General features: G+C 40.8%; 1 protein-coding gene across 2 annotated transcripts in view; it reads left to right on the forward strand.

The window, feature by feature from the left end:
- The window catches only part of sorl1 (sortilin-related receptor, L(DLR class) A repeats containing), a 97,775-nt gene that overhangs the window by 41,153 nt on the left and 31,753 nt on the right, over positions 1–24,869 (forward strand). For both annotated transcript variants that reach the window (XM_030392810.1, XM_030392818.1), the window contains exons 7-13: positions 10,143–10,244; positions 13,170–13,339; positions 15,650–15,842; positions 17,616–17,733; positions 22,266–22,339; positions 23,609–23,697; positions 24,413–24,591. In XM_030392810.1, coding sequence (XP_030248670.1) covers positions 10,143–10,244; positions 13,170–13,339; positions 15,650–15,842; positions 17,616–17,733; positions 22,266–22,339; positions 23,609–23,697; positions 24,413–24,591 — 925 coding nt within the window. The remainder of the gene's footprint in view (positions 1–10,142; positions 10,245–13,169; positions 13,340–15,649; positions 15,843–17,615; positions 17,734–22,265; positions 22,340–23,608; positions 23,698–24,412; positions 24,592–24,869) is intronic.

Below are 24,869 nucleotides of genomic sequence, written 5' to 3' on the forward strand. Positions count from 1 at the left end.
GGATGTAGCATGATTTCTTCTAAAGAAATATTCTGCCTCAGTCCATATTTGCCGATGTTTAGCCGTTCAAAAGCAACATTTTCAGACTCTGAGTTTCCCCAGCTCACTGTGCACCATGGAGGCACGCGCCTGTATTAACAGAGCAGTCTAGCAACAATCTCACAGCAGCAACCTAAATCACATTAATTAAAGAAAGCTGATTTAATAGAAAATAAGACCTATTTTATTTTATCAGATTAATTACTTATATGCATCTGTTGTAGAGCCTCTGCAAAAACATTGGTGAAGTTTAGGTTCTGATATTTGATTTGAAAATCAAACAATTCACAACCTGTTTCAACAATAGATGTACTGGCTTTTGCTCCAGTTCTATCAGTTTCAGTGTTGCCATGGACATGGTGGAGTGATGTCTTCAGTGATAAGTAAAGTGTGCTGTCATGCTGATTTCAGCACGTTCTTAATATCGTGTTGACCAGTCAGATTGCTTGGTTTGAGCCACTTGCAGTTGCACTTACCTCATAGGTGAGGTAAGTGAGGCATAGTGTGAGTTACTTGAGATTATTTGATCAAACAGTTTCCAAAGTCAAGAAAGCAACTTTCATGTTCAGTACAGATGATGGTTTGCACTCGCTCTAACAATGTCTCCATACTTTCGGAACAGATGGAACCACTGTTCTAAATCAAATCCCATCCAAAAATGTAAGTAGATTGGAGAACAAACCCTTCTCAAATTAGTCTGTGACCTAATACTGATCCATCTGGGGCATCCTGACATGGAAAAGACAGAGAGTTTTTGAGCACAAGAGGGCAAAATGATACTGGTAACACTCGGCCTGCTTGTTTGGGTTTTCTTTCTGAAGTGTTTCCTCAGAGACGGTCATTTCTGGCACAGTTCATCAGCATGTGATGAAGGAAGTCAGGGGAAACGCTAGAAATGACTGATAGCCAGATAAGCTCAGAGAGTTTAATGTTGACTTAAGAGTTCAGAGAGCTGGAGTCGCATACAGATATACAGCTTCCGTGAGAGGCCTGGGTGATGTAGCTGTAAAAGGAACAACATCAAGCTAAATGAAAACAAAATAGAAATTGAGTGTGACTGTCAGGCTAATGAGTATTCTTTACATTGGATTTGTTCCTTTAACACACACACACACACACACACACACACCAGGAGAGCCTCTCAGCATTAGAGACCAGGGTTCACTTACATTTGTGGTGATTGACCCGGCTGTGACCTCCCTCCTCTCTGAGCTCTGAGTCTGACCTCCAGAGCTGATGAGACCAGTCAGACTGACCAGTCCCACTGCCTCTGGGGCTTCTAGAAATGGTTACGTCCAGGAGGAAATGGAACAGATACAGACTGACTGGTCATGAAGCATCAGCTCTGTTAGCCACTTAGTGCTTGCTACTAGCTAACTAGCAGAGCTAACTGTATTTTCTTCAGTATTCATTAGCTATAAAAAGAATAAATCTGGTGGTCTACTCTCTGATAATCTCTCTCCTCTTCTGTCTTTGGCTAGTGCTAATAGGATTAGAATAATGGAATATCACAAGTGCTTTTGGCAGTGCCAAGCTGCTTAAGCTAATTAAAGAGCCAGAAACGGAGAGTTTTATCTAACAATAAGGATCCTGAGGAATAGAGTGCTAATCAGACCTTAAAGAGCCCAGCCTCTGGTTCCATCGAGGAGACCCAGGAAAGATAACTGGCTTAGTAGATGTAATGGGGATGTCGATAAGACCCATCCCCTTTCTCCACAGTTATCTGTTCCATATTCCTTCTCATTTAGATCACAGATTTCCTGCAAAGAACGTCTGGGACAGAGAGAGAAGAAAACAGGAAGTGGGGATTGGAGGAGGAATGATTCCTCCCATCAAAGAGCAGATTTCTTTCTTGTGGCTTCTAAAGCTCTTGCTTACTTGCAGTTCCTGAAACAGTTCTCTTTGGTTTATAACTTTGTACTCCTGAAAACTCCTGCCATATCCCCCAACTGTTTTTAAGTTTGAGTTACAAACTAGAGTTAAAGATGCAGATCTCCTCATTCTAGTTATGTACTCACATCGAAAGGCTTTACGAAATGTGTCTGCCCTGTGTTTTGGCTCCTAGGCTACATACGGGGATTCTGATCTGTTTGGGGGCTTTACATACTCTGAGTGGAATTCATGCAGATAGGGCTGGGCGATACGGCCTTGAAATAATATCACAATATTTTTAGGATGTATGGAGATGTATATCTCTAAATTTTGAAATCTTCTCAAGAGCACTTAAATGTTGGGACTGAGTGACAAAATCAAATATCAAAAAGTAGCCCCTTCTTTGATATTGATATTGCAACAATGTCGTAGAGATGACTTGGTGCTTTCACTAAATACTAAGACAAGGAGAGTTATGATCAATAATTATGGGTAATGTGGATAAAAGTGGGTAAAAGTATTAGAATGTGTAGAGCAGTCTGGTGTGTTCAGGAAATGACCTCACTGGACTCTTATGAGCCTTTAAAAACAGGAAAAGACAACACTGACAACACAAATCACCATATAACCATATCCATAATCTTACACCATATATACTGTAGTCTAATCTTGATAGTGATATTATTTATAATGCCCAGCCCTATCTGCAGACTGCCAGCTACTGAATACTATCTGTCTGGACTCACATTATCTTTAAGCCATTCTTTATCAAATTTACAACCATTCATCAGAATTCTTAACTCTTTCTACACAAACCCAAGTGCACTGCTGTGTGAATGCAGAGCATGACGAGGAGCATTTTCACCTAGTTGTGATTAGTAAAGAATCTCACATGCATGCCAAAAGACAAAAACACTTTAACATTAAACCATCTACCTAGGCACCTGAGATCCTCTTGAACAGAGAGATGGCAGACATTAATGAAAGATGTGTCTGCTTTATGTTGTATTACGAGCCTGTGTGAATAACAGCATCGCCTGAGGTGCACTGGGCCAGAAGTCATGAATATGTAACAGATGATCCCTGAGATAGGGGCTGGGATAGAGCACAGAGGGAGCCTCGTTGTCTAAACTGTAAAACACAAAAATGCCATATAGCATTCAACTTTACAGCAGCTGGGTGAAACAAGCAGAAGGCACTTTGCCTCAGAGGATTTAGCTTCTGACATTTCCAGCTTGTTTTGGTGTCAGTGCAGGTACCTTTCATTTTAATAAAATGTCAGTTAAAAAAGAAAAAAGGCAGCAGTGAATGTGCGCTCTTCCTCGGGGCCAGTCATTAACAAGTGTCACCTTGTGGCCGTTCACTGTGTGGGAGTGGAGCTCTCACTGTGTGGCCATTTGGGTTACAGGGAAATGTTAAGGAAGCACTTTTGTGTAGGTGTAGGAAGGTTCATATTAATTCTGGAAGACATATGTGTGTGATTCAGTTTGAATGCCATATACTACAGTGTGGGAGAAAAATGTGATTTATTTCTGTTTGAATAACTGGCACTTTACCACGGGGCGACTGTTGAGGCGTCAGCTACGGTCTGCAAGGTGAGGGTTGTGTGATGGACGGAGCTAGCTGCGGGCGTTGGTTGGCTACTTTTTGCTAGCTTTTCTAACTCGGCACTGATAAAAGTTTATCAGCGAAAAAGCCCATAACACTTTGAAAACTGTCTGTGACAAATGACTGTGACTCTTTACAGCAGCAGCAAACACAGAAAAGCTTGTTATTAGCCTAACCCTAACCCTGATGCATTTAGCGATGGGAATTGGTACGATTTTATTGATACCAGTGCCATTATTGATTTGGCTGATCGGTCCGACTCTTAACCTTAATTATTCTTTATCAGTTTTCTGTTGGGAAAAAATGTGCTTAGCGTACCTGCGTGCTGTTATAACATGGGATATTTACTCTTGTAACGGATGTGCTGCCTTTTTAGCAGTGACAGTTCTAAGTTGGGATGTCAAACGATGGTATTTAAGCCCATCTTTCTGAGAGAGATGTTGCCGTATACATTTCCCACCACAGCAACATAGTTTTCTCACAAAATGAAGCCATGCTCTTTCGCTTTGCTACGACTCCTTCATGTTGCAAGTTTTACAATGTGTAACTGTCCGAAAATATGCATAAAGGGAATTGATAAGCTCTGAGGCATACAGTGCCAATGGATCTGACAATTTGCAACCAATCTCAACTGTTATCGATTGCCATCACGTTTCTATATTCTTTAACATCCCTTAGTTTTGATGAAACTGAACCTTACCACCATGATTTCCAACAAATGCAAAACAACTTAACAAAAATCAAATGTACAAATGATGATTTTAAGAGAAAGAAACACAACAAAGAATCCTCATACCCTCCAATATACAAAATTATACTTAACAAATATTCATGTGAACATAATTTCTAGTTCAGTAGTTTTTTAAGGGTCCTCTATTTCCAGTTTTTGTATGACAGGTGTGTTGTCGCAGAATTCTCCTCTAACTCTTTACTGTGTGGATTTGTCTCCCAGTAAAGGCCTTTGAACAGCTTTGTTCAGACTGTCTGTCTGGAGAGATGTCAGATGATGAAGAAGGCATAGCTCAGTAGTTATTGATTGAACAGTAAAAAGACCACCAGCATATTCTTGGTTATCATTTCCTATTGAAATTTGTCCATTGTATTGTGTTTTGATGCAGTTGTTTGCTAACGGTAGTGCTAGCTGCCATGTCGGTCATGTGGCCCTTACATGACTGAAAGTTAACATGCCAGCCGTGACTGCTGCCAGACTTCTGGACTTATATCTGGTGGTCGATGGCGGACTCCAGCTAAGAAGGTGTTGTAGCAGTCCAGACAGGAGAGGAAAAGCAGCTGGATGAGCAGCTCAGCCATCTTGTTGGCAATGAAGCAGCAAATACTCCCAATGTTGTACATTGAGCTGCTGTCGGTCAGAACCACGCAGGTTCCTTGCTATCCAGCTGGCATCACTACAGTATTGTCAGTGAGCCCTGTGGACACACATCTTCACACTTGTTGCCATGAAGATAAAGTTCCCCTGATGGTTTCATCAGTGTTCAACATTTTCTGTGTGTATGCTGTGTCAGATATCTCAGGTATTTACCTTCCTGGGTAGACTCATCACATGTTTGCACTTGTGTTATTTTAAAGAATAAGATTAAATTCTGACTTGCAGTTAGTGGAGACCCTCTTAAAGGAAACAGCCTCATTTAAAAAAATGCTTTTCCAGAGTTTTTATGGTCTGCTATGAGCACGACACAAACATCTGACTTAGTATTGCATAGTTCATTCCTTGGATAGAATATTGTATGTAGAATGCTGTTTTTACATTCAAAAGATGATGTGTCTGTTTGCCACCCGGGCTGAGCTGATCTGAGGCCCTAGAACCACATCTCATTTCAGGGATTTGAGCTTTTAGAGAGGATCAGTTTGAGAGAACATGAGCCCAGCGAGGAATGTGTGGCTCACTTACAGTTGCCGTTGCAGTGCAATCTGTGGTTTCAGTGGAAAAATATATAATCGCCATGCCACTTACATGTGAAAATACATAATAGACATTCTCCAGTCCACTTTTCCCTTGACTCACAAAGTAAACTGACCTGAAAACCTTGATTAGAGTTTATATAAGCGGCAGAACAAAACTCTGTTCCAAACCCACACTTCATTTCTGAGTTGCAATGGATAGGAATAGCTTATTATCATTTATCACTGTGGTAGTAATGCACATTAATGTTCAAATTCTTGACTAATGGACGACATTATACCATGTATTCTGAGCGTTTCTGTACTGTTATTATTGTGTATGTATGTTATTTTCTGTGCTTTACCTCTGTTTGTCCCTCTCTTCTTTCCCTCCATTTGTCTGCGTGCTGCTTTGCTTTCACATCACACCACACAGTCGATGTGGGCACTACGCTAGATAAATCAATAGACTGAATGGAAAAGCCTGAAATGCTCTGCTGGAGACTGTGGATGCTCAGGCACTCAAGGATGGACACAAATCCTTCAAAAACACACACACAGATTTTTTAAGAACATTTTTAAAAAAAACGGCACTGGTATGTTACAATGGTAGAGAAATTGATGGAAATACTTTCAGTGTTTTCCTCAGAGCAGGGTGAAACCATATCTAGTGCCAGGCCATATGGCTGTCCAGCTTAATAATTAGACTGTTTACAGTTTTTCTTGGTTAAAACAAAATCAACTTAGATCATTCTGTACTGTAAGTCATAGTGGTTAAGGTTCTGAAATTCTATTTCATATTTGAAATACCTGGAAGTGCAAAGGTATTACATTTTCACAGTTACCATCTCACAGCATGTCAAATATCACAGTAGACAGGACTGCACAGCATAATTTGGTGAAACAAAGTCTTTATTATCATGCACAAGATATTATGACTGGTCAGGCATGAAAATGTATTTTCTTTTTTTAAACAACAGTGCCGTCTATTAACCATGAGCAGTGTAGGTAACATCAGTAGACTAGACTAGAACATTGATGCACTGAAAGATACCTTCTCTGGTTGAAATGACATACATCACTTGCTGCGGTTTCCATCAACAATGGCTGGCTGATATGATCGTATATAGGAGGGATTGACCTTAATGTTTTTTTCAGGGCTGATACAATACCTACTATTAGTAATCCAGGAGACCGATAACTGATACAAATTTACAGGAAAAATAAAACTTGTGATGGAACATACCCAAGTACTGCACTTATGTACAATTTTGGAGGTGCTTTGCTTCAGTATCCATTATCCTCTACTTGATGTTGTCATTTCACTTCCTTTAGTTGATGCTTTCTGAAAGGAAGTTCAGATTATTCAGTGCTGATTGGCTATTACTCTTGACATCATTTAGGTGTAGACAGTTCACTGAGTGGTGACCACTAACTGAGATAGGACATTCTGCATTTTAAAAGGTTTAATTTAATCTGCAATCAGACATGAAAATCACTGACACTGATAATTGTAAAAATGCAGAATATCGGGTCTGCCCCTAGTATGTACCATGTAGAGCTGCACAGTATATATTTTAAACATCAACATCACTATGTGCGCATGCAGGACGTGCACTGGTGCGAATGAAATCAAACATGTCTTGCGGCAGCTTTTTTTGCTGCTTGATACAAAAGAAAAACTTCTAATTTTCAGTGACTAATTGTCTCCCAGAACACATCTGACTCCAGTTTAGAGGTTCATGGATACACAGTTACACAGCCGAGTGACATGTAGACTCTGCGTGCACAGCCAGTGTGTATCAGAGCCGCCAGTGTTTCTTTGGTCAGTGACCAGCTTTTCTTTTTGTGGTTGTGGGGAAAACCAAACAGAATCATTTTAACAAGTGGATTGAATGCTGCATCCCACACTCAGACCCACAATATAGCTATGCTTCCTTTCTTTAATACACCTATTGAATATTGTGAATTTAATAAAGTTGACATCTAACTTTTTGCGCAGAGCTGTTTTTTGGTATCACCAAAAAAAATCATATTTCAGTGTCAATTTTTTCCAGCAACATACAACTCTAATATCGTTCAATGGTAGAAGTATGTTCATAGGTGGAGATTTGGCAATACAGTTTCCACAGGGGGAGCTTTCTCTTAGTGTCTTTACTGCAGTTTTGAGTCGGGCAAAGGGTTGGATTCTCGCCTGATCCCAATCTTCTTGCAAATCCAGCGGCCACACAGGGTCACAGGAAAGCTGTTAGAAGTAAACTATTGTACTGTAACACTACTATACAGGACCAGAAGAGTAGCAGCTCCTCTGAAGTGAAAAGACTTAAATGAGATTTAGTAAAATCTACCAGTTAAACCAAAACCATCAATATTTTAAAAGGAATAGTATAAAAAAAGGCATTGTGGAAATAGAGTTTCTTTTGATATGTGATTATCAATAAAAGTTCAGTATTGGTCATTTGTATTCATCAAACCAGTATTTGAATCTAATTCTAACATCCAGGGCAGAATGATTAGTGGTTGTACAGTTTGACTCTTTGGATTTCTGTTTGCCTTCTTTGTTTTACTTCAATTTACAGATTTCTAAAGCCAGCTTCTCTCTCCTGATCTTTCTTGGTTTTACTCTCTGTTGTCCTTTCTGTCTTCATCTTTCTCACTAGCGTTTTTTTTAAATCTCTCTCTCTCTCAGAGGCTGTTGCTGTTAAAGCCTCAAACAGGGTGGTCCAAGCTAATCCAAAGTAAAATTATGAAGCTGCTCGGCTCCCTTTTTAGTTTTAACTTAGCCACAGTCACTGAATACATTTCTAGCTGGGAGAGCGAGGGATGAGATTGAAATGGAACAGGTAGCGAGGAAAAAACTGTAACAATGTAATTAGAGTACAGAGTGGAGCCTTAATAGGCACAGGTGGCTGGTCTATTCAAACAATAAGGAAGTTTGGAGGCTTTGAATTACACTTTTTCAATCTGTGAACGTGGGAGAGGAGAGACCGAATTTCCAAAATTTGAGCCTTCGTGACCCAGAAAAATCCTGTAACATGATGTCAGTGAATTGCACACTCCTCTGAACTCAACTTGCTGATTGTGGGTGATAAAAAGAGTGTGTCACTTCAAGCACATGGTTCATTACCAGAGAGCTGAGCTGCCTCTGAAAAGAGAACTTCTTTCTTGATTTTGTCCCGTTCTGTCCGTAACGATGCATTCCAGGAATGAAATGAGTCAGAAAAGCTTTTTTAAAACACTGAATATTTTCAGGGCTCAGACAGATATCTGACTGTTGCTTAACTGTATACACTAGTGCAGTGCCCGCTCAAAGCATACTGCTCAAAAGGGGCCTATTGGTTGGCCCGTGGCATTTCTGTGTGCAGCTTTCTAGAAAAACTCAATCAGATAAAAACCCTTTTCACACAGAGATTCTGCAATATCGCTGCAACGTAGGCTTGACTTACGGCGCCATTGTATGTTTACACTGAAGCAGTGCCGACATAAAGCCGCTACAGTTTGTCATTTCATACAGCAAGCATACATTGTGGAACCAAAGGAGGCGTGATGGTACACTTCATGACATTGAAATCTGTGTGTTTTTTAATGTGATTCCCCCAGTTTAAAAAATAAATCTAATAAAGTATCTGCTGACTGTTTATGCTCATATGGATGCTTTTATAAAGTTGTTATATTATGATTGAGAACATGACCCACCATACATGGTGGGGAGGGTCCTAAATCTAAAAAGCTCTAAATGACATCACATAATCACCATCAGGAGGTCTGACTGTCACTGTAACTTTTCCTCATTAAACTTGGTGATTCTTTTCTATATAAATTGCCTGAGACAGTAGCTACAAGTACACAATAGTGGACGGAGACAAAGACACGATGAGCTAAAGTTTTAAGCTCCAAATCGTTACATAATCACCTCCAGTCAACTGCAGGAGCCGTCTGGCTTTCATAGTTGCAGACTGTGAACGCCATCAGAATGTCCCACCCCTGTCCTGCGCTGCCGGCTTACATTGACACAGAGGTCGTCTCACTTCTGTTGTGACTCTGTTACCACCTCTACTGGAGGATCAGAGGCAGAACGAAATCATGCATCATTTGGAAATGGCACAAAATCATGTTAATCCATGGTATGTGCCACTCTTCATACAGTATACGTATCATGCCATCACTGTGCATGTGTACAGTGGGCAGTGTCATTTGTTTGTTATGGTTAAAATGACAATGTGAGCCACTTTGATGAAAATCCGGAGTATACCCCACACACACCACTCTGTCTCATCTGTAAACTTGTAATTCATAACAGATCAAAGCTGTGGGCCCTCCTGCAGCTTGGCTTCTAATGTATTTGTAATGACAATAAAGAGAGTCTCTCTTCTTCTGTCTCTTTTACACACACTTTTGCTCACACACACACACGCACGCATACACACACACACACACACACACACACATTTTGTATCCTACTTGGAGCCTTTTTAAGTCAGGATGTTTAATGTTTTCTGAGTTAGCTGTCAAGCTCTGTACCACTGGGATATTAAGACAGAAAAACATCATCAGGACAGTCCAGATAACCAAAGTCTCTTCTCAATATTGAAGTCGGTTCCAAGTTCGAGCTGCTGAGAAACACAAATTCTCAGCGTGTTAGTCAATTGGCTGCTGAAATGTTGAAGGGTTTGACATAAATGATTGAATGAACTGTGCTTTCCCTGTGTGCTCTGCCGCTCCAGAAACTGTTTGGCAGCCACGAACCTTCATCTGTTCAGCTCTGGGTCTCCTACAACCGCCAGCCAATGAAAGCTGCCCAGTTTATGACTCGACATCCAATCACAGTAAGTCTCTCTTATGTTTACTTCAACAATAATTCAGAAATTAAGGATTTCAGAAAGTCTTATTAGTAGGGCTGTGCGATTAAACGATCTCGATCATTTTCACAATAAGATTTTCCACAATAACAATGATAGATTTATGACCTTTATTTTCAATTAAAACACTACACCAACAGGCAATCCCACAGCAGATAAACATATGCATGTGGTGGATGCATGTTTCTGGCCCCTCCCACTCAGAACGACAGTGTTGAGCTGACACAAGAAAACGAGTGGTCCGACTTGCGAACTCGACTGCGAGGAAACTGACAAAGATGAAGAAATTGAACCGAAGAAAGGTTACAGCACTTCGGTTATTTGGAAATAGTTCTCCTACCTGAAGTTTGACAAATGACAGACCAGCATTAGGTGCAAAATGTGTCGCTGACCACCAACCTCTTCCATCATCTCAACAGTTACTGTCCCAAACAGAACTCAGAAAGCACGAGTTTGCGCTCTCATGCTAGTGTCAGCCTCCCCGCTAGTAGCCAACAGACCGGCCCAACTGCCTCTATTAGTCAAACTTCATTTCAACAATCAACTATTTCCGCTGCTTATCAGCCATTATAAGCACCGTTTAAAAACAGGGCTTCAACAAGCTAATGGCTGTCATGGATGCTAAGTACAGTATCAGTCCCTCAGCTGTGCCCAGAGTGGAGGGTAAAGGTGGAGCAGCTGCTCAGAGATGATATGTGGTCTGGTCGCACGTCCAAACCACATCAAGTCTTCCATAACAGGAGGCTGATGAAGCCTCAAGAATGTGCAGTATTCACAGGATACAGTAGCATAATCATCCTTACATTTAACTTTTATTATTTTCTTTAATCAATGTTCAGTTCAGTATACTACCTCTAAAATGATTGAGACACGTTTGAAACAAGCTATTTGTTGTACATATTTATACTTTTATTTATTCAGTGTTTAACATAAAGCCATTTGGTTGGTTGGTTCTAGTTTGTCATCTAGTATCTGACAATAAATAACTGTATTTTATAAACCATAATTAACCTTCTGGATTGTTTTGGGTTCTGTCCTAAGGAGAATACTCTTAAAACTGTAAATTCAACATTATTATTATTGTTAAATATATATTGTGATAATTATCAACATTGATCAATATAAAAAACATATCGTGATAACACTTTTGACCATATCGCCCAGCCCTACTTATTAGGAGACTAAATGATTAATTGATGTAGGTATCAATCCTCAGTACTTTTTTGGTACAGTCAGAAATGTGTGAAAAACTGTTCAGTGGCATGAAATGTTTGATCAGATTCATTATCTTGCTTGTTTGTTTATTCTTAAGATATATTTGTTGTGGTGTTCTTTGTTTTGGTTCCACAGTGTATTGTACAAAGCTTTATAAGGTATTAGACCTGAGAATTAAACTGATGATAAAGATTACAGTAGCACTGAGATCGAAAAATGGCTGAAGGTATGTCAATTGCTGCTCTGCGGTGTATATAGCGATCCCTAGACTGGTATACTGATCCTTGGAGTGGTATGTCGCTGTTATCCCGCTGGTATTCCACCAACACATGACAGTATGTGCCACTGTTGGATGGGTACCGCCCCCTGATGAATATGACAAATATAATGCCACTGGGCTGGTTACATAGCAAGTACTGCTGTAAATGTATACATTTTTGGAGTCTTTATTGACAATGCTAACTTAACACATTGCAGTAAACAAAGGAATATATGCATTTCTGTTGTATGTTATGTTGTAGGCATATATAAAGTAAGTTAGACTTGGGATTCTAGCGATATGATAATGATCTATCTATAAACTACTCAAAGCTAATGGAAGGGCTAGCCTTAGCTAACATGGATAATGTTATCCCAGCCACCGTAGCCAGTCTGACTAATCGATAGCAGAAACGTTTAGCCAACCAACCATAAAATCTACGTTGCGGAAGATTAACCATTGTGGCATATTATGTATCATGTTCCCTGTACTTTGAATGACCAGAATAAGCTGCTAATAAAGAGAAAGGTGAATCAAATAGATGCAGACCCAAATTTAGCCAATATAGTACCCAAAGGGTTGTACCACTGGATCAGTTGGTATATCGATGCCCAAAGGCTAATACGCTGGATCTACAGGTTCTTATCACAATCTGCCAGAAGTAAAACAGTAAACCCTAAAACCACCATGTTTGACAAAATATCCCAATGTCTATGCAAGTCATATTTTCCTGTATTAGAAGCTTATTCTGGTCATTCAAAGTACAGTGAACACGATACATAATATGCCACACTGGTTAATGTTCCGCGATGTAGATTTTATATGAAGTACTGCATTACTGTGTTCTCCTTATAAAGGAAACCTGTCAGTATTGTTTGGTTGGTTGGGTCAAAGTTTCTGCTATCGAGTCAACGCTACCCATCCAACAGTCATTCAATGGCGTAACAGTCTCAGGCGACACATACTGTCATGTGTCGGTGGAATACCAGCGACATACCACTCCAAGGATCGGTATACCAGTCTCGGGATCGGTATATACCGCTGAGCAGCGATTGACATACCTTCAGCCACTTTTCGATCTCTGCGTCACTCAAAGACTATGCTAATGGATCATTGTGGAGTGAGGCATGAGTCACAGCTCTGCTGCCGTCCTGTAAAGTTTGAGTACACTGTGGACTACGTGAAATAAGCAAACTACATATGAACAGTATGGTTTCCCTTTCTAAAAATATGTTATACAATTGATTTCTTGATTTAGGTGGAGGAACTGCCTACGCTTCACTGAAAAGTCCACGTTTCCACAGTGATATCCAGTCTTTTCACATTGTATCCTGTCATTTAAGTGTACCCTCAGTCTAATCAGGAAGGAGCTCAGTGAAGTGAGGATGACCTCCTCTCTCTCCCTCTCTTCCTAACAGGAGTATTACATAGCAGACGCATCAGAGGACCAAGTGTTTGTGTGTGTGAACCACCTGAACAACGTCACACACCTGTACATCTCAGACACACAGGGCCTGTCCTTCTCTCTGTCACTGGAGAATGTTCTGTACTACAGTCCTGAGGGCTCTGGCAGCAACACACTGATCAGGTACTACACACACACACCCCACACACACACACACACACACACACACACACACACACACACACACACACACACACACACACACACACACACACACACACACACACACACACAGCTACAGGGGGTTGTCCAATGAGATGATGTACTCATGACAGAGCGTGCACATCTCATGTCATCTGTCACAGCTAGCCTTGATTTAATACAAACAAGAGGACTAAGCTCTCCAGCTCCATAAATGCAAAGGTATATTGGATAAGTAATGCTAATGCATCTAACCAGTGGATTAGAGCAAGAGGTTGAAACATAATTCAAGTGATGAAATATTTAACACATTTTAATATTTGTCAATATTAATCCATCATAATAATGATAAGGTCCCAGAACACCACTGTTTGTAGCTGGAAAGGTGGCAGGGTCCAGGGTCAAGGAAACAAAGAGGGTTTGTTTCTTTAATTTGTTTGGGCAGAAGAAAATCAGCCAGTGAAGATCTTTCTTTTCTCATTAACATTTCTTCACCAGAAATACAGAGTGCGCCTTTACTTTTAATATTAGGCAAACCCACATATGGTCCTCAAGAGTGAGCTATAACTTCAGCAGAAGAAGCAAATTGGAGACTGATCCCTTAACATTTCATCCTTGAAGGACTTACAGGACTTTCTGTCAGATATCAGTCTGATATTGGCCCCATGATGTTTATCCAGGAAGTCTCACCTCATTTGAAATGTGACAATTTGTTTGGTGACATAGCTGTTCACTGCTGTACTACATACCGCTATAAATATCATATTATTATATTCTATTATACTGAATGAGTCACACCCCTGGGTGCAATATCAACCTCTACAAGCTGCTCATCCTCACACTCACCCTTGCCACTGACTGATAAGGAAACAAGCTCATGCTGAGTGACCACTAACGGCTCCAGGTTCACTTTATTAGTAGTTGGTTATCAGAGGGATATACTACAAAGCAATGTGACATACCAAGGCTTTCTTTGCATTAGCTAGCTCCCCAGTTGGAGATGGCAGGTACCAAGACTGTGGTTAACTAGCTGTGTTAACCCAAGTTACCTTCTTCAAGCTCTGTTCGCGTTCCCATAAAAAGGGGCATTTGGTATCATTTTATTCTTCTCTCCCACAAAACTGATTGCATGCTGCCTACTTTAGTCCATGAAGAAGATGACAAAATGATTACAGCGAAAAGCAGTCGCTGCAGGAATTTGCCCTTCTTAGGGGATAAAAATATTGTGTTGTCTAATGTTTGCATCAAGCATGAAAGTAGCTTGACAGAGTCTGAGTAGCCCGATGCCTGCAGATCCATCTCCATGACAACTGAGAAAGCAACATCCGAGTGTTATACAGGAATAAACCTTTATGCTAAATATGTATACAGCTGGATAGAAATCAGTCGTTAGTTTGCTCCTTTTGCCTTTGTAGAAGTGATGATTCATGCCATTAAGGAAGTTTCAGCAGCATATAAAAATGAAGTCAGGGTGTACCTACAGGACAAATCAAGCAAGTAATTGAGTAGTTCCCTTAGCAACCTCATGAACTGACTGTAAGACCTCTAGTTCCTGTTACAAATGGCTGATACGCAGATAAGACAAAGGCTGTGCAAACACAGACAAGTAACGCTTCTTTATCTGATGGAAGACAATCTATTGATGTGAACTCTGAGCTCTGTATTCATTGTTTTTCTGCTCAGTCTTCTCCATAATCTCATCAGGAAGACCCTGTGTTGTTTTGGCAGAAGCAGTCACACAGTGTTGGCTCAGGTGTTTGTCTGACAATGATGATTCTTTTTGTTTATCTGACACAGTGTCCTCTGTTAATGAAATAAGCTGAGGATCCCTGTGCCTTCTGTTTCCTGTGCTGCACAGGCTGCTTAAAACAAGTGTCTTGTATGCATGTGTGCGGTTTTCTTACATCATTTCTGGATAATGGAATTCAAGCTTCCTGTTTACTTCTCTGCTGTGTGAAAAGTGAAGCTGTAATTTCAAAATGCTGATGCTTTTAGTTTCCCTGTGTTTGCACTCTAGTCTCCTTGAGTACAAGAACATGCACAGGGAATATCAGTGAGTTTTCAAAAATCTAGAAAATGAAAGAATGGATCAGCAAAGTGTCGTTTTTATCCATGCTGAGGCTGGAATTAAGTCTCTGTTCTAAAACAAAAAGATGTTTTAATAAAAGTGAAGCTTTGGTCCTTCATTAACTGTTGTATCAGTAGCTGTGGTACATGAATCAGAAGTTCCTCCCTGACTCCTGATGATGATGATGATGATGATGATGATGATGTGTCCTGCCTCTGTTTCAGGTACTTTGCCAATGAGCCTTTTGCAGACCTTCACCGTGTGGAGGGGCTGCGAGGAGTCTTCATCGCCACGCTCATCAACGGCTCAGTCAGTGAAGATAACATGCGATCTGTCATCACTTTCGACAAGGGGGGGACGTGGGAGCTGCTTCAGCCGCCCGCTGCCGACAGCCTGGGAGGAACTGTGGACTGCCAGGTACCCGACAAACCTTTAGTGATTCTACATTAATGATTGTCGCCATCAGAAACTGGTTTCTTATTATTATCTTTCATTTTTATTATTATTTTTATTATGATAGCAGATTAGATTTTAGATGTATCTAATCACCTTGTGAGGTCACAGTGTTTGGCTCATGTTTTCACCCAGCTGTGCCATCACAGAGGCTTCATGGCCTCTGCTTATTTAACAGATGCTGTACAGAAGCATATGGTTTGGGTGTGCAGGTGTCACACTTGTCTTTGTGAGAAGCAGAAACTATGGTTCCATTGCGAATCATGGATTAGTCGGCCCAAAGAAAACTAATTGGCAACAACTCTGATAGTTGATTGATGGTTTGGACGAAGCTTCTCTAATGTATTTATGTAGATTAAATATAAATGGAATCTGGACTGCTGTCATAATGCTGGATTACTGTTGGGACAAAGAAGGCAGTTGTGCACGCACGATGCTTGTTGCGTGGTGGCTGCAGTGCTGAGCTGCTGCTGCTCCTGCCCGATGATCATTTTCAATTAATATGATTTTTCCCTTACTCCGCTAAAAGAGCGAGAAAGTTTCAGGAAAAATAAAAAGGAAAACACACTGGCCTTCAGCTGTTGTGTGTGTGTGTGTTCTCTTCATATCTATGACATATTTCACACATACAGGCATTACAGCTGTAGTGAAACACTTATATGATGTCGACATGACTGTCTACAGGTCGCTTTCAGGTTATTTTTGCAGACAACCGTCCACATGTCGCATTGAAAATAAGCGAGGCCCTGTATGTTTCAGAGATCCTTCATTGATTTGTTGAGGAGGAAGGTTTACTCTTAGGTGAAGAACTGAACAAAACATATAATGTTGCCAGAGATCCTGTCTTGATTTGTTTGGAAGGAGGGTTGACTCCTGAGTTGAAAGACAAACTGCCTGAAAGACTTTGTAACAAACCACATTTCTTTCTTTACTTTGTTGTCAGACAATACTTTCAATTTAAATCTCTTGGACATTTTAACATCTTACCTTACTTTCTGACAAGACAACATCATGTTCACTTAATTAAACAATGTATATGCAAACCTAGTTATAATAGTTGAAGTTACAGTCTCGTTCTTGAACATCCTAGTTCTAGATTTAGTCTTTTACATTCCTGTATGATTTGACACACCAACTTTCTGCATTCAATCTGCTGGTAGTGACAGACTTTTGATAGTGATAGCTCATCAGGGAAGAGTTATTGCAATTTTTACTCACTAACCTCCTCTCCTCTCCTCTCCTCTCCTCCTCTCCTCTCCTCTCCTCTCCTCTCCTCTCCTCTCCGTCCTCTCCTCTCCTCTCCTCTCCTCTCCTCTCCTCTCCTCTCCGTCCTCTCCTCTCCTCTCCTCTCCTCTCCTCCTCCTCTCCTCTCCTCTCCTCTCCTCTCCTCTCCTCTCCTCCTCTCCTCTCCTCTCCTCTCCTCCTCTCCCTCCTCTCCTCTCCTCTCCTCTCCTCTCCTCCTCTCCTCTCCGTCCTCTCCTCTCCGTCCTCTCCTCTCCTCTCCTCTCCTCTCCTCTCCGTCCTCTCCTCTCCTCTCCTCTCCTCTCCTCTCCTCTCCTCTCCTCTCCTCCTCCTCCTCTCCTCTCCGTCCTCTCCTCTCCTCTCCTCTCCTCTCCTCTCCTCTCCTCTTCCCTCCTCTCCCTCTCCTCTCCTCTCCTCTCCTCTCCTCTCCTTCCTCTCCTCTCCTCTCCTCTCCTCTCCTCTCCTCTCCTCTCCTCTCCTCTCCTCTCCTCTCAGCTCAGTAAAGGTTGCTCTCTTCACCTGGCCCAGCGCTGGAGCCAGCTATTCAACATCCAGCTGAGGAGGATGCCCATTTTATCCAAGGACTCTGCACCCGGACTTATCATGGCCACAGGTGAGACAACATGTTGCAACACATCGTATAAAAGCACTTTCTGAAAAATCTCTGTGTGCTGAAAATTCTAGTTGACATTAAACACCAGACTGCCTCTTTTGAACTGTGATGTGTGGCAAAACAAGGCCCGGTCTGCATTTGTTGAACCACATAAATGTTTTTGAAATGAAAGGGTTTGGATCACAGATTGTGTTGATCAACTACTTCATCTGTAATTACATGTGTAACCCTTCCTGAAGCAGTTAAATCTCATTTTAACACTTCTTGACACAATCAGAAATCCCTGGAGCCTGTGTGATGGACAAAACAAATCTTTTGTAAAACATGTCAGTTATTTTGGCAGGAGTGCCTGTATGAGAATCTGTTAGTCAGGACAGATGAAGAGACTTTTGGTGCCATCTGCTTGAGCTGGAGCCACACAAGCATGTGTTATCTTTCAGCAACTCCCTCTTGTTATGATGATACAGATAAGTTCGCTCTACACAGGAAAGAAGAAGTAAAAACCTACAAGTCTTCCTCCGTGGTTATTTAGTGGCCCTTTAGTCTTTCTTCGTAAATAACCACATCCTGTATTGCCAAAAACACAGGAAATATGGTGGCACTCTGCAGAAGCTGCTAGAAACGTGTTGTTTAGTGTGTCAGTGTAGGAGTTTGTTGTCCTGTGAAAGCCTGAGAAGAGAATTAAAAATAAAAAGTCACAAGTAATAGAGACCTGTTCCAACATGTTGCACATGGATGAAGTGAGGTGGCAGGTGTTTCTCTGCCTTGCTGCTGAAGCAGAGTTTGGTCCTCCAGTTCGCAGCCTCCTCACAGCTGGTGAAAAGCATTGATTTTGGTGATAGTCTCCAGTGTCTAGGAGACTGCTTCCTCCGCACCCAGCCAGTCCCTCTAATTAAATTCTTATTAGATAATGGGCATGGGGAGAGAGAGGGAGAGAGGAGGAGGAGGAGGAGGAGGAGGAGTAAGAGGAGGAGAGGACTGGCAATCGACGGCACCATTTGCTTCGTTATCGCTCTCAAACAGATGGGCTAATTACTGCTGCAGCACCCAGCGGGCCCTTGACGGGTCAAACACACTCATGAATACAGACTGGCATATACATACACAACTGCACAGACATGTTTACATACATAACAGCCTGAATAAACTGCCACATTCCTTTACACATTTGACCTATATGTCATTTGAGATTATTTGAGGGTTTTATATTCCATATCCTGATATAGATGTGTTCAACCAAATAATTATAAATAAAGTTAGAGATAATTGTGCCTCCAAATTATTGGACACCTCTTTGGGCATTATCCCATTTTCATAATTGTAACTTGCCAAACAAAGGAAAATTAAGACTAGTAATACATTATTATGTGTTTTGTGATCAAAATATGTGGTTGTTCACATGCAATGATTCCTGACACCACCTGAGAGTCAGACTAACAGCTGGAACAATCATTGTGGTTCCATCAGGTTCTTATGAAATGAAGGCGTTGCAAAAACTGCACAGCGATGTTAAACACACAACAACCTGAATGAACTCGTCAACACATTAGACTAATCCGTCATTTGAGATTATTACTCAAGAATTATTTTCATTTTTACTAATATATATTGAATGAAATGTTGTGAGTTTATATTTTTTACAGTGTACCATGCAGCCTTGATATTTCAAATGCAACATTATTTATTACTCCAACTATAAAGAAATACAGCGAAGCGAAATTGTGTCTCTGTTCAGCCTTATGGCCGCTATTCATTAACCAAGACAGACAAACACACAGTGTAAGACACTGTCTTTCTGAAGCCTATCATACAGTACATCGTGTGTTAACATGCAACTGATGAACCACAGGCTGCCCTCTCTGCTCTGGTCTAGCTAGCTTAGTTATACTAGCACACTAACAACACAACATCACTCACGTATCCTCAGGGGGCTGCGTACTGCCTGCCAAGAAGCAGGAGAGACACAGAAACAGTGCAGGTGCATCAGGGATTGTATTTTTTTAAATGTCTTTGTGACAACAAAGGGACCAGGGAAATAGGGTGAAATTCTAACAGTAACACGAGTCTTTTGAAAGAGCTAACTAATTCATGGATGACTTAAATTGCAAAACTGACATGTTGGATTACTGGACTCAACAGAGAAGTAATCTGAGTTCTCCCTACTCTGTTTAGGATGACTTGGATATCTTTTATATCCAAGATATTCTTTTATATATTCAGAGAATAGATAGAAACAGCAGACAAATTAGTACATTAATATAACATAATAATCGCCTTGAGTAAAAACACAAGAATGCAGAAAAAAAGCAGCACAATTCTGAAACATTATCACACTGGTTGGAGACACCGTGGTCAGATTCATATATTGAAGAATTTTTGGACATTATTTGTCATGCCAGAACTTTACAACATGACATGTTATTTATTTATTTCTCTTTTTCAAAGATATCACTCCTCCACTCGTACAAAAATAAAGTCTCAGAAGAAACAAACTGACTCACGCTGAAACACTTTGGCGTGAGATCCCAGAAGTTTAAAACTCTTGGGCAGTAAGGGTCCATACATATCAGAATCTGTCTGTAAGAGAAGTTAAACATCCCCTGAAATCTGCCCATCTGTGCTGATCTCCAGTGGTTTCACTTTTCACCCTGCTGCGGTGAAGTCAGGTGTACTCCAGGACCCGGTGACGTCACTGCTGGGTGACAGAGCTTCTTTCTGACCAAACCACACCACACCTGACAGTGGTGCTAGTGCTAAGTTGGTCTTTAAACAGTGAAACAATAGTTAACACACACACATACACAGTGAAAGCATGTTTTTATTTCCCAGTCTCTATCTGCACAGTGGCACAGGGTCTTCTTTGGAGCATTTGTTTATTGTCTGGAGTCCCTGACCGCTGATGTGATGATATTTAATGAGAGTCATTAGCCCCTTTTCTACAGAGATGGAGTGTAATTCATTTCAGAGGCATTTTTACAGCTCTAGACAGGGACACAACAACCCGTTATTGTCATTTTAATCTGCTCTTCTTGGAGTCATTCAGCCTGAGACGAGATTTGATTAACAGGATTGATGTGTGCAGATGTAAGTGAGTGGCTGTGTGCTCTTCACTGTCAAAGGCAGACAATACTGGTATTAATCATCCAGTCCATACATTTCATTATTCTTGATGGATGGGAGGAGAGATCCATATTGTAGATGGATGTGTACGTGTGTTTGTGTATGCTGTATTGTTTACCATTTCAGTTTAGCCTGTTAATCTGAAATCATTTGCTACACATTACAATTTACAGCTGATGGGAATGTCATTAGTTTTGCAGATATTTGGTCATGAAGACATTTGACCATACTGTGGAGAGAGGGCATGTCTTTGTCATTTGAGTGTCAGTCCATCCACCGGCTAGGATTAAAGTAGTGGTGACATTGTCACCCCTAGAACCATGCTGCTGACATGGCTAGTTAGGATGTTGTCTCTCATCTGTAGATAATATCTTGCTAGACTTTGAGTTGTGAGAAGATGTATATCGTCATTTTAGTTATGAAACATGGCGCATGATTATTCTAAAATTGTGTTGTTTTTGTGCTGTGCCAAAGAAACTGAAATGAATCTCTGTGTGATCATTGGCGAAACATGTCTCAAACAGCCAGGTTACTTGACTGTACATTAGCTGTAAGCTAGCGAGCGTCCATCAACATCAATGCAAATAAACATGTGACAATGGAGGTCACTTTAGCGATCGCGGCTGCAGCCAGATTGAGAAACAAAATTCCACTTTTCAGTGCTAAAAAGTAATCTCTGAGCTCTCCCTACGTCAGTGAACGGCTTCACATCAGAGCAGAATCTGATGTGACTCCAGGTGTTTATTCATATAGAAGGTCTGGATCAGCTTTATTGGAACACAATGCAACTATTATTTTTTAGTTCGCTTGCTGCTCTATGTTTTTGACCTTTTAAGCACTGCAAACATTCAAAAGGTTCATGAAATAGTCATTTTCTTAGATCAGGGTTACGGAGACAAAACAGTTTGTAGTCCATTTATACTGGATAAGAAAAAAACCTAGTCTAAGACACAGATGGTAGGTCTTTTTAGCCATGCTAACATGCTGTAGCTATACAAAAGACAATGTCTGCTGGTCGTTGTGACCAAACTTTTAATCTTGTTAGTTTTCGAATAACAAAGTGAAAAAAATAGGTTCACTTTCCTTTTGTGTGTGTTTGATTTCATTATTTTTCTTCTTGAATTGCCTGAGTAGATCATTCTTGATGTTCCGTCTGTTATTTAACATACAACATACTGTCAAAGGAAAGTATTTGTCGGTGCGTACAAAGGCCACATGCATGAAAAAATACAGAATGCTATGGTTGAGTTCTTGGGTTACAGATTTTCCATATGTGAAAGCAAAAACAGTGGTCAGTCACATCAAGTCTGTAATATTCAGGGGAAACCCCTGTAATGTCTGTGTCTGTGTCTGTCTGTGTCTGTGTGTGTGTGTGTGTGTGTTTAAAATGCCTTTTTGTCCTCTGGTTGCAGGATCTGTAGGCAGGAACTTGGCCAACAAGCCTAATGTGTATGTATCCAGCAGCGCTGGAGCCCGATGGAAGGAGGTCAGTACAGAATCTGACACAGATGACAAGAAAAACACAGCTTGTGAAACGGAGTCACAAGCAGCTCGTCTGTCAAAGGCTTTTCAACATTTCACAATCCATTTTTTTCAGTGGCTGTACCCAGGCATTATGAACCTTTCGGCACATTTTGTGATGACTGACCTTTTCATGAAAATGCATCTAGAAATAGCTAAATGTCAGCATTGGTTCAGACTTGAGCTTGCATAAGTTTCATAGACAGATCAGTTTCATAGATATGAGATGCTAATTCTCTGTGGGTTCATCACTATTTATGACCCCTTTCACATTACACATTGTCATCGGACCCCCTGTTAATGTGAAAATGTAAATGTTATCAGCTTTGAATCTTTTTTAACCTTGAAGATTCAACTCAGTATGTTGCTTTGTTCAGATTCTAATACTGAAAAAATGTATTATAATTTTATAACTACATGTAGATGATGGTTGAAAAGCAGTGTCCTACAGATGTAACTACTTAACATTAAAACCTTTTCTATTGATTCTGTGTAATTACATAAGCGTTCCAGACAGCTTCACTTCCCCTCTCTTCTTGTTTTAGAAACAGTTAGAGAACTGAAGCAGCCTCTTGGATGAGCGGCGAAACGAAACAAGTCTAGTTGCCTTTGATATAATGCAAATGATGATATTTTTTTTCATGGTGTGTGCGCCACCATTAAAGTGAGTTTGACCAGTGGGTAATTTGTGTCAATTCACCCTAAACAGCCAGATTACTATAAATAAGATGAACATAAACACCCAACGATGGAGTTCACTGCGCAGATCACTACTGCAGTCAGGTTGATAGACAGGAGTTGGGATAGATTCACTTTTTACTCCCCAAAGTTAAAAACAAGTAATTTCTGCACTCTCTGGCTCAGAGCACAATCTGATGTGACTCTTGGTGTTTTTTCCTCCATGAGGTCTGGCTCTGTGCTCGTTTTTCTCCTCCAGAGCCGGCAGCCATCTCCTATTTGTTTGCTTGTTTTGATAGAGAAACCCATGGTGGCAGAAATGACCTGTTTTTACGTGTGAAGACTGAATCTCTCCCAGAGAGAACTTAACCAATCTTAAACTAATCTGGACTAATCTTCCAGGGGTTTACAGGTTAGAATGAACCACTACTGTACTCAGTCTCACTTCAACAATGCACCACCCCATTTTTTTGAATGTATTTATTTATTTATTTTACCTATTACTGTATGAGCATTATGTTCTGTTGGTTCTCTGAATGTGCTTTCTGTTGTGCAGGCACTGGCAGGCCCTCATTTCTACACATGGGGTGACCATGGTGGTATCCTGGTGGCAATCGCACAAGGAGGTGCCACCACACATCTGAAGTAAGTCCAAATGGCTTCTGTAAATGTTCCTCCAGGACAGAAACAATATCTGATTTGAGCTCAGAAGCTAAATCTGTCATTCAGTTGGCCCTACATTAAATTCCAGCTTCAAACATAAAACCCAGAGAGGCTGTTTTTTTGTTTTTACTGGAAGGCTTTCATTTGACATCTCCACACAACTTAAGGGGGAACCTGGGGAGTAGGGCACGTAAACGGCACCTGCCCCAGTGGGTGTGCTCATTACTCGCAGAGTAGCAGATTGTGTGAACGTCAAGCAGCTTGTAGGAAAAAAGTAAATAACCTTTCCTCAGTAAACAGAGGTGTAATACAACACCTCTGTGCCAACAGCAACATTGCAGGCTATTCATATTCATGTGAAGGTGATGCAGTATATTAATGTGAAAATGGCTAACCTGGTTTACATGCAGAGAATGCACTTCTCTTACCCTGATTACTAAGTAACCTGGTTTTGCCTTCATATATACTCATGTCAAAAACATTTACTACCTGTATTTAGATTTTCATGACTCTTTCCTTTCTGGTGTTCAGTCCAAACAATTGTGGGTAGGCAGCAGATTATAAGAAAATTCTGGCAACTGATGCTTTTTTTTCTTTTTAAAGAGTGGATACAGGTTACCAACAATACATGGGAACAGCTGAAAATCATTGTTGCTTAACAAGATAACTGGTTAAATACTTCCCATGTCCCTGTCAGGTTCAGCACTAATGAGGGCGAGACGTGGACTGACTTTCAGTTCTCAGACAGAAAGGTGTACGTATACCAGCTGCTGACTGAGCCCGGGGAGAAGAGCACCATCTTCACCGTCTTCGGCTCCTACGCCGACCAGAGACACAGCTGGCTCATCCTGCAGGTCAACACCTCTGACGTTCTGGGTAGGTAGAGAGAGAGCTTTTATGTTCCTCAGCTCCTAGCAACAAAAAAAAATCACACCAGCTATTTTTAAGTTTATACTTGAGCTGTGGTACTCATCAGATGGTTTCGTTTTAGTGGAGCTCATCATTTCAACGAAGCTTAAAACCAGCTGTTTGTTTGTGTTAACAATGACTGGCACCTGTCTTTAAGATGACACTACAGCAGAAGGAAGAACGCTTTACTGAGTCACAGCATCATAAGACTCATTTGGAATCATTCATTAATAGTCTTAAAGTCT

Source organism: Sparus aurata, chromosome 2 (assembly GCF_900880675.1).
Source record: "Sparus aurata chromosome 2, fSpaAur1.1, whole genome shotgun sequence".
Classification (NCBI taxonomy): domain Eukaryota; kingdom Metazoa; phylum Chordata; class Actinopteri; order Spariformes; family Sparidae; genus Sparus; species Sparus aurata.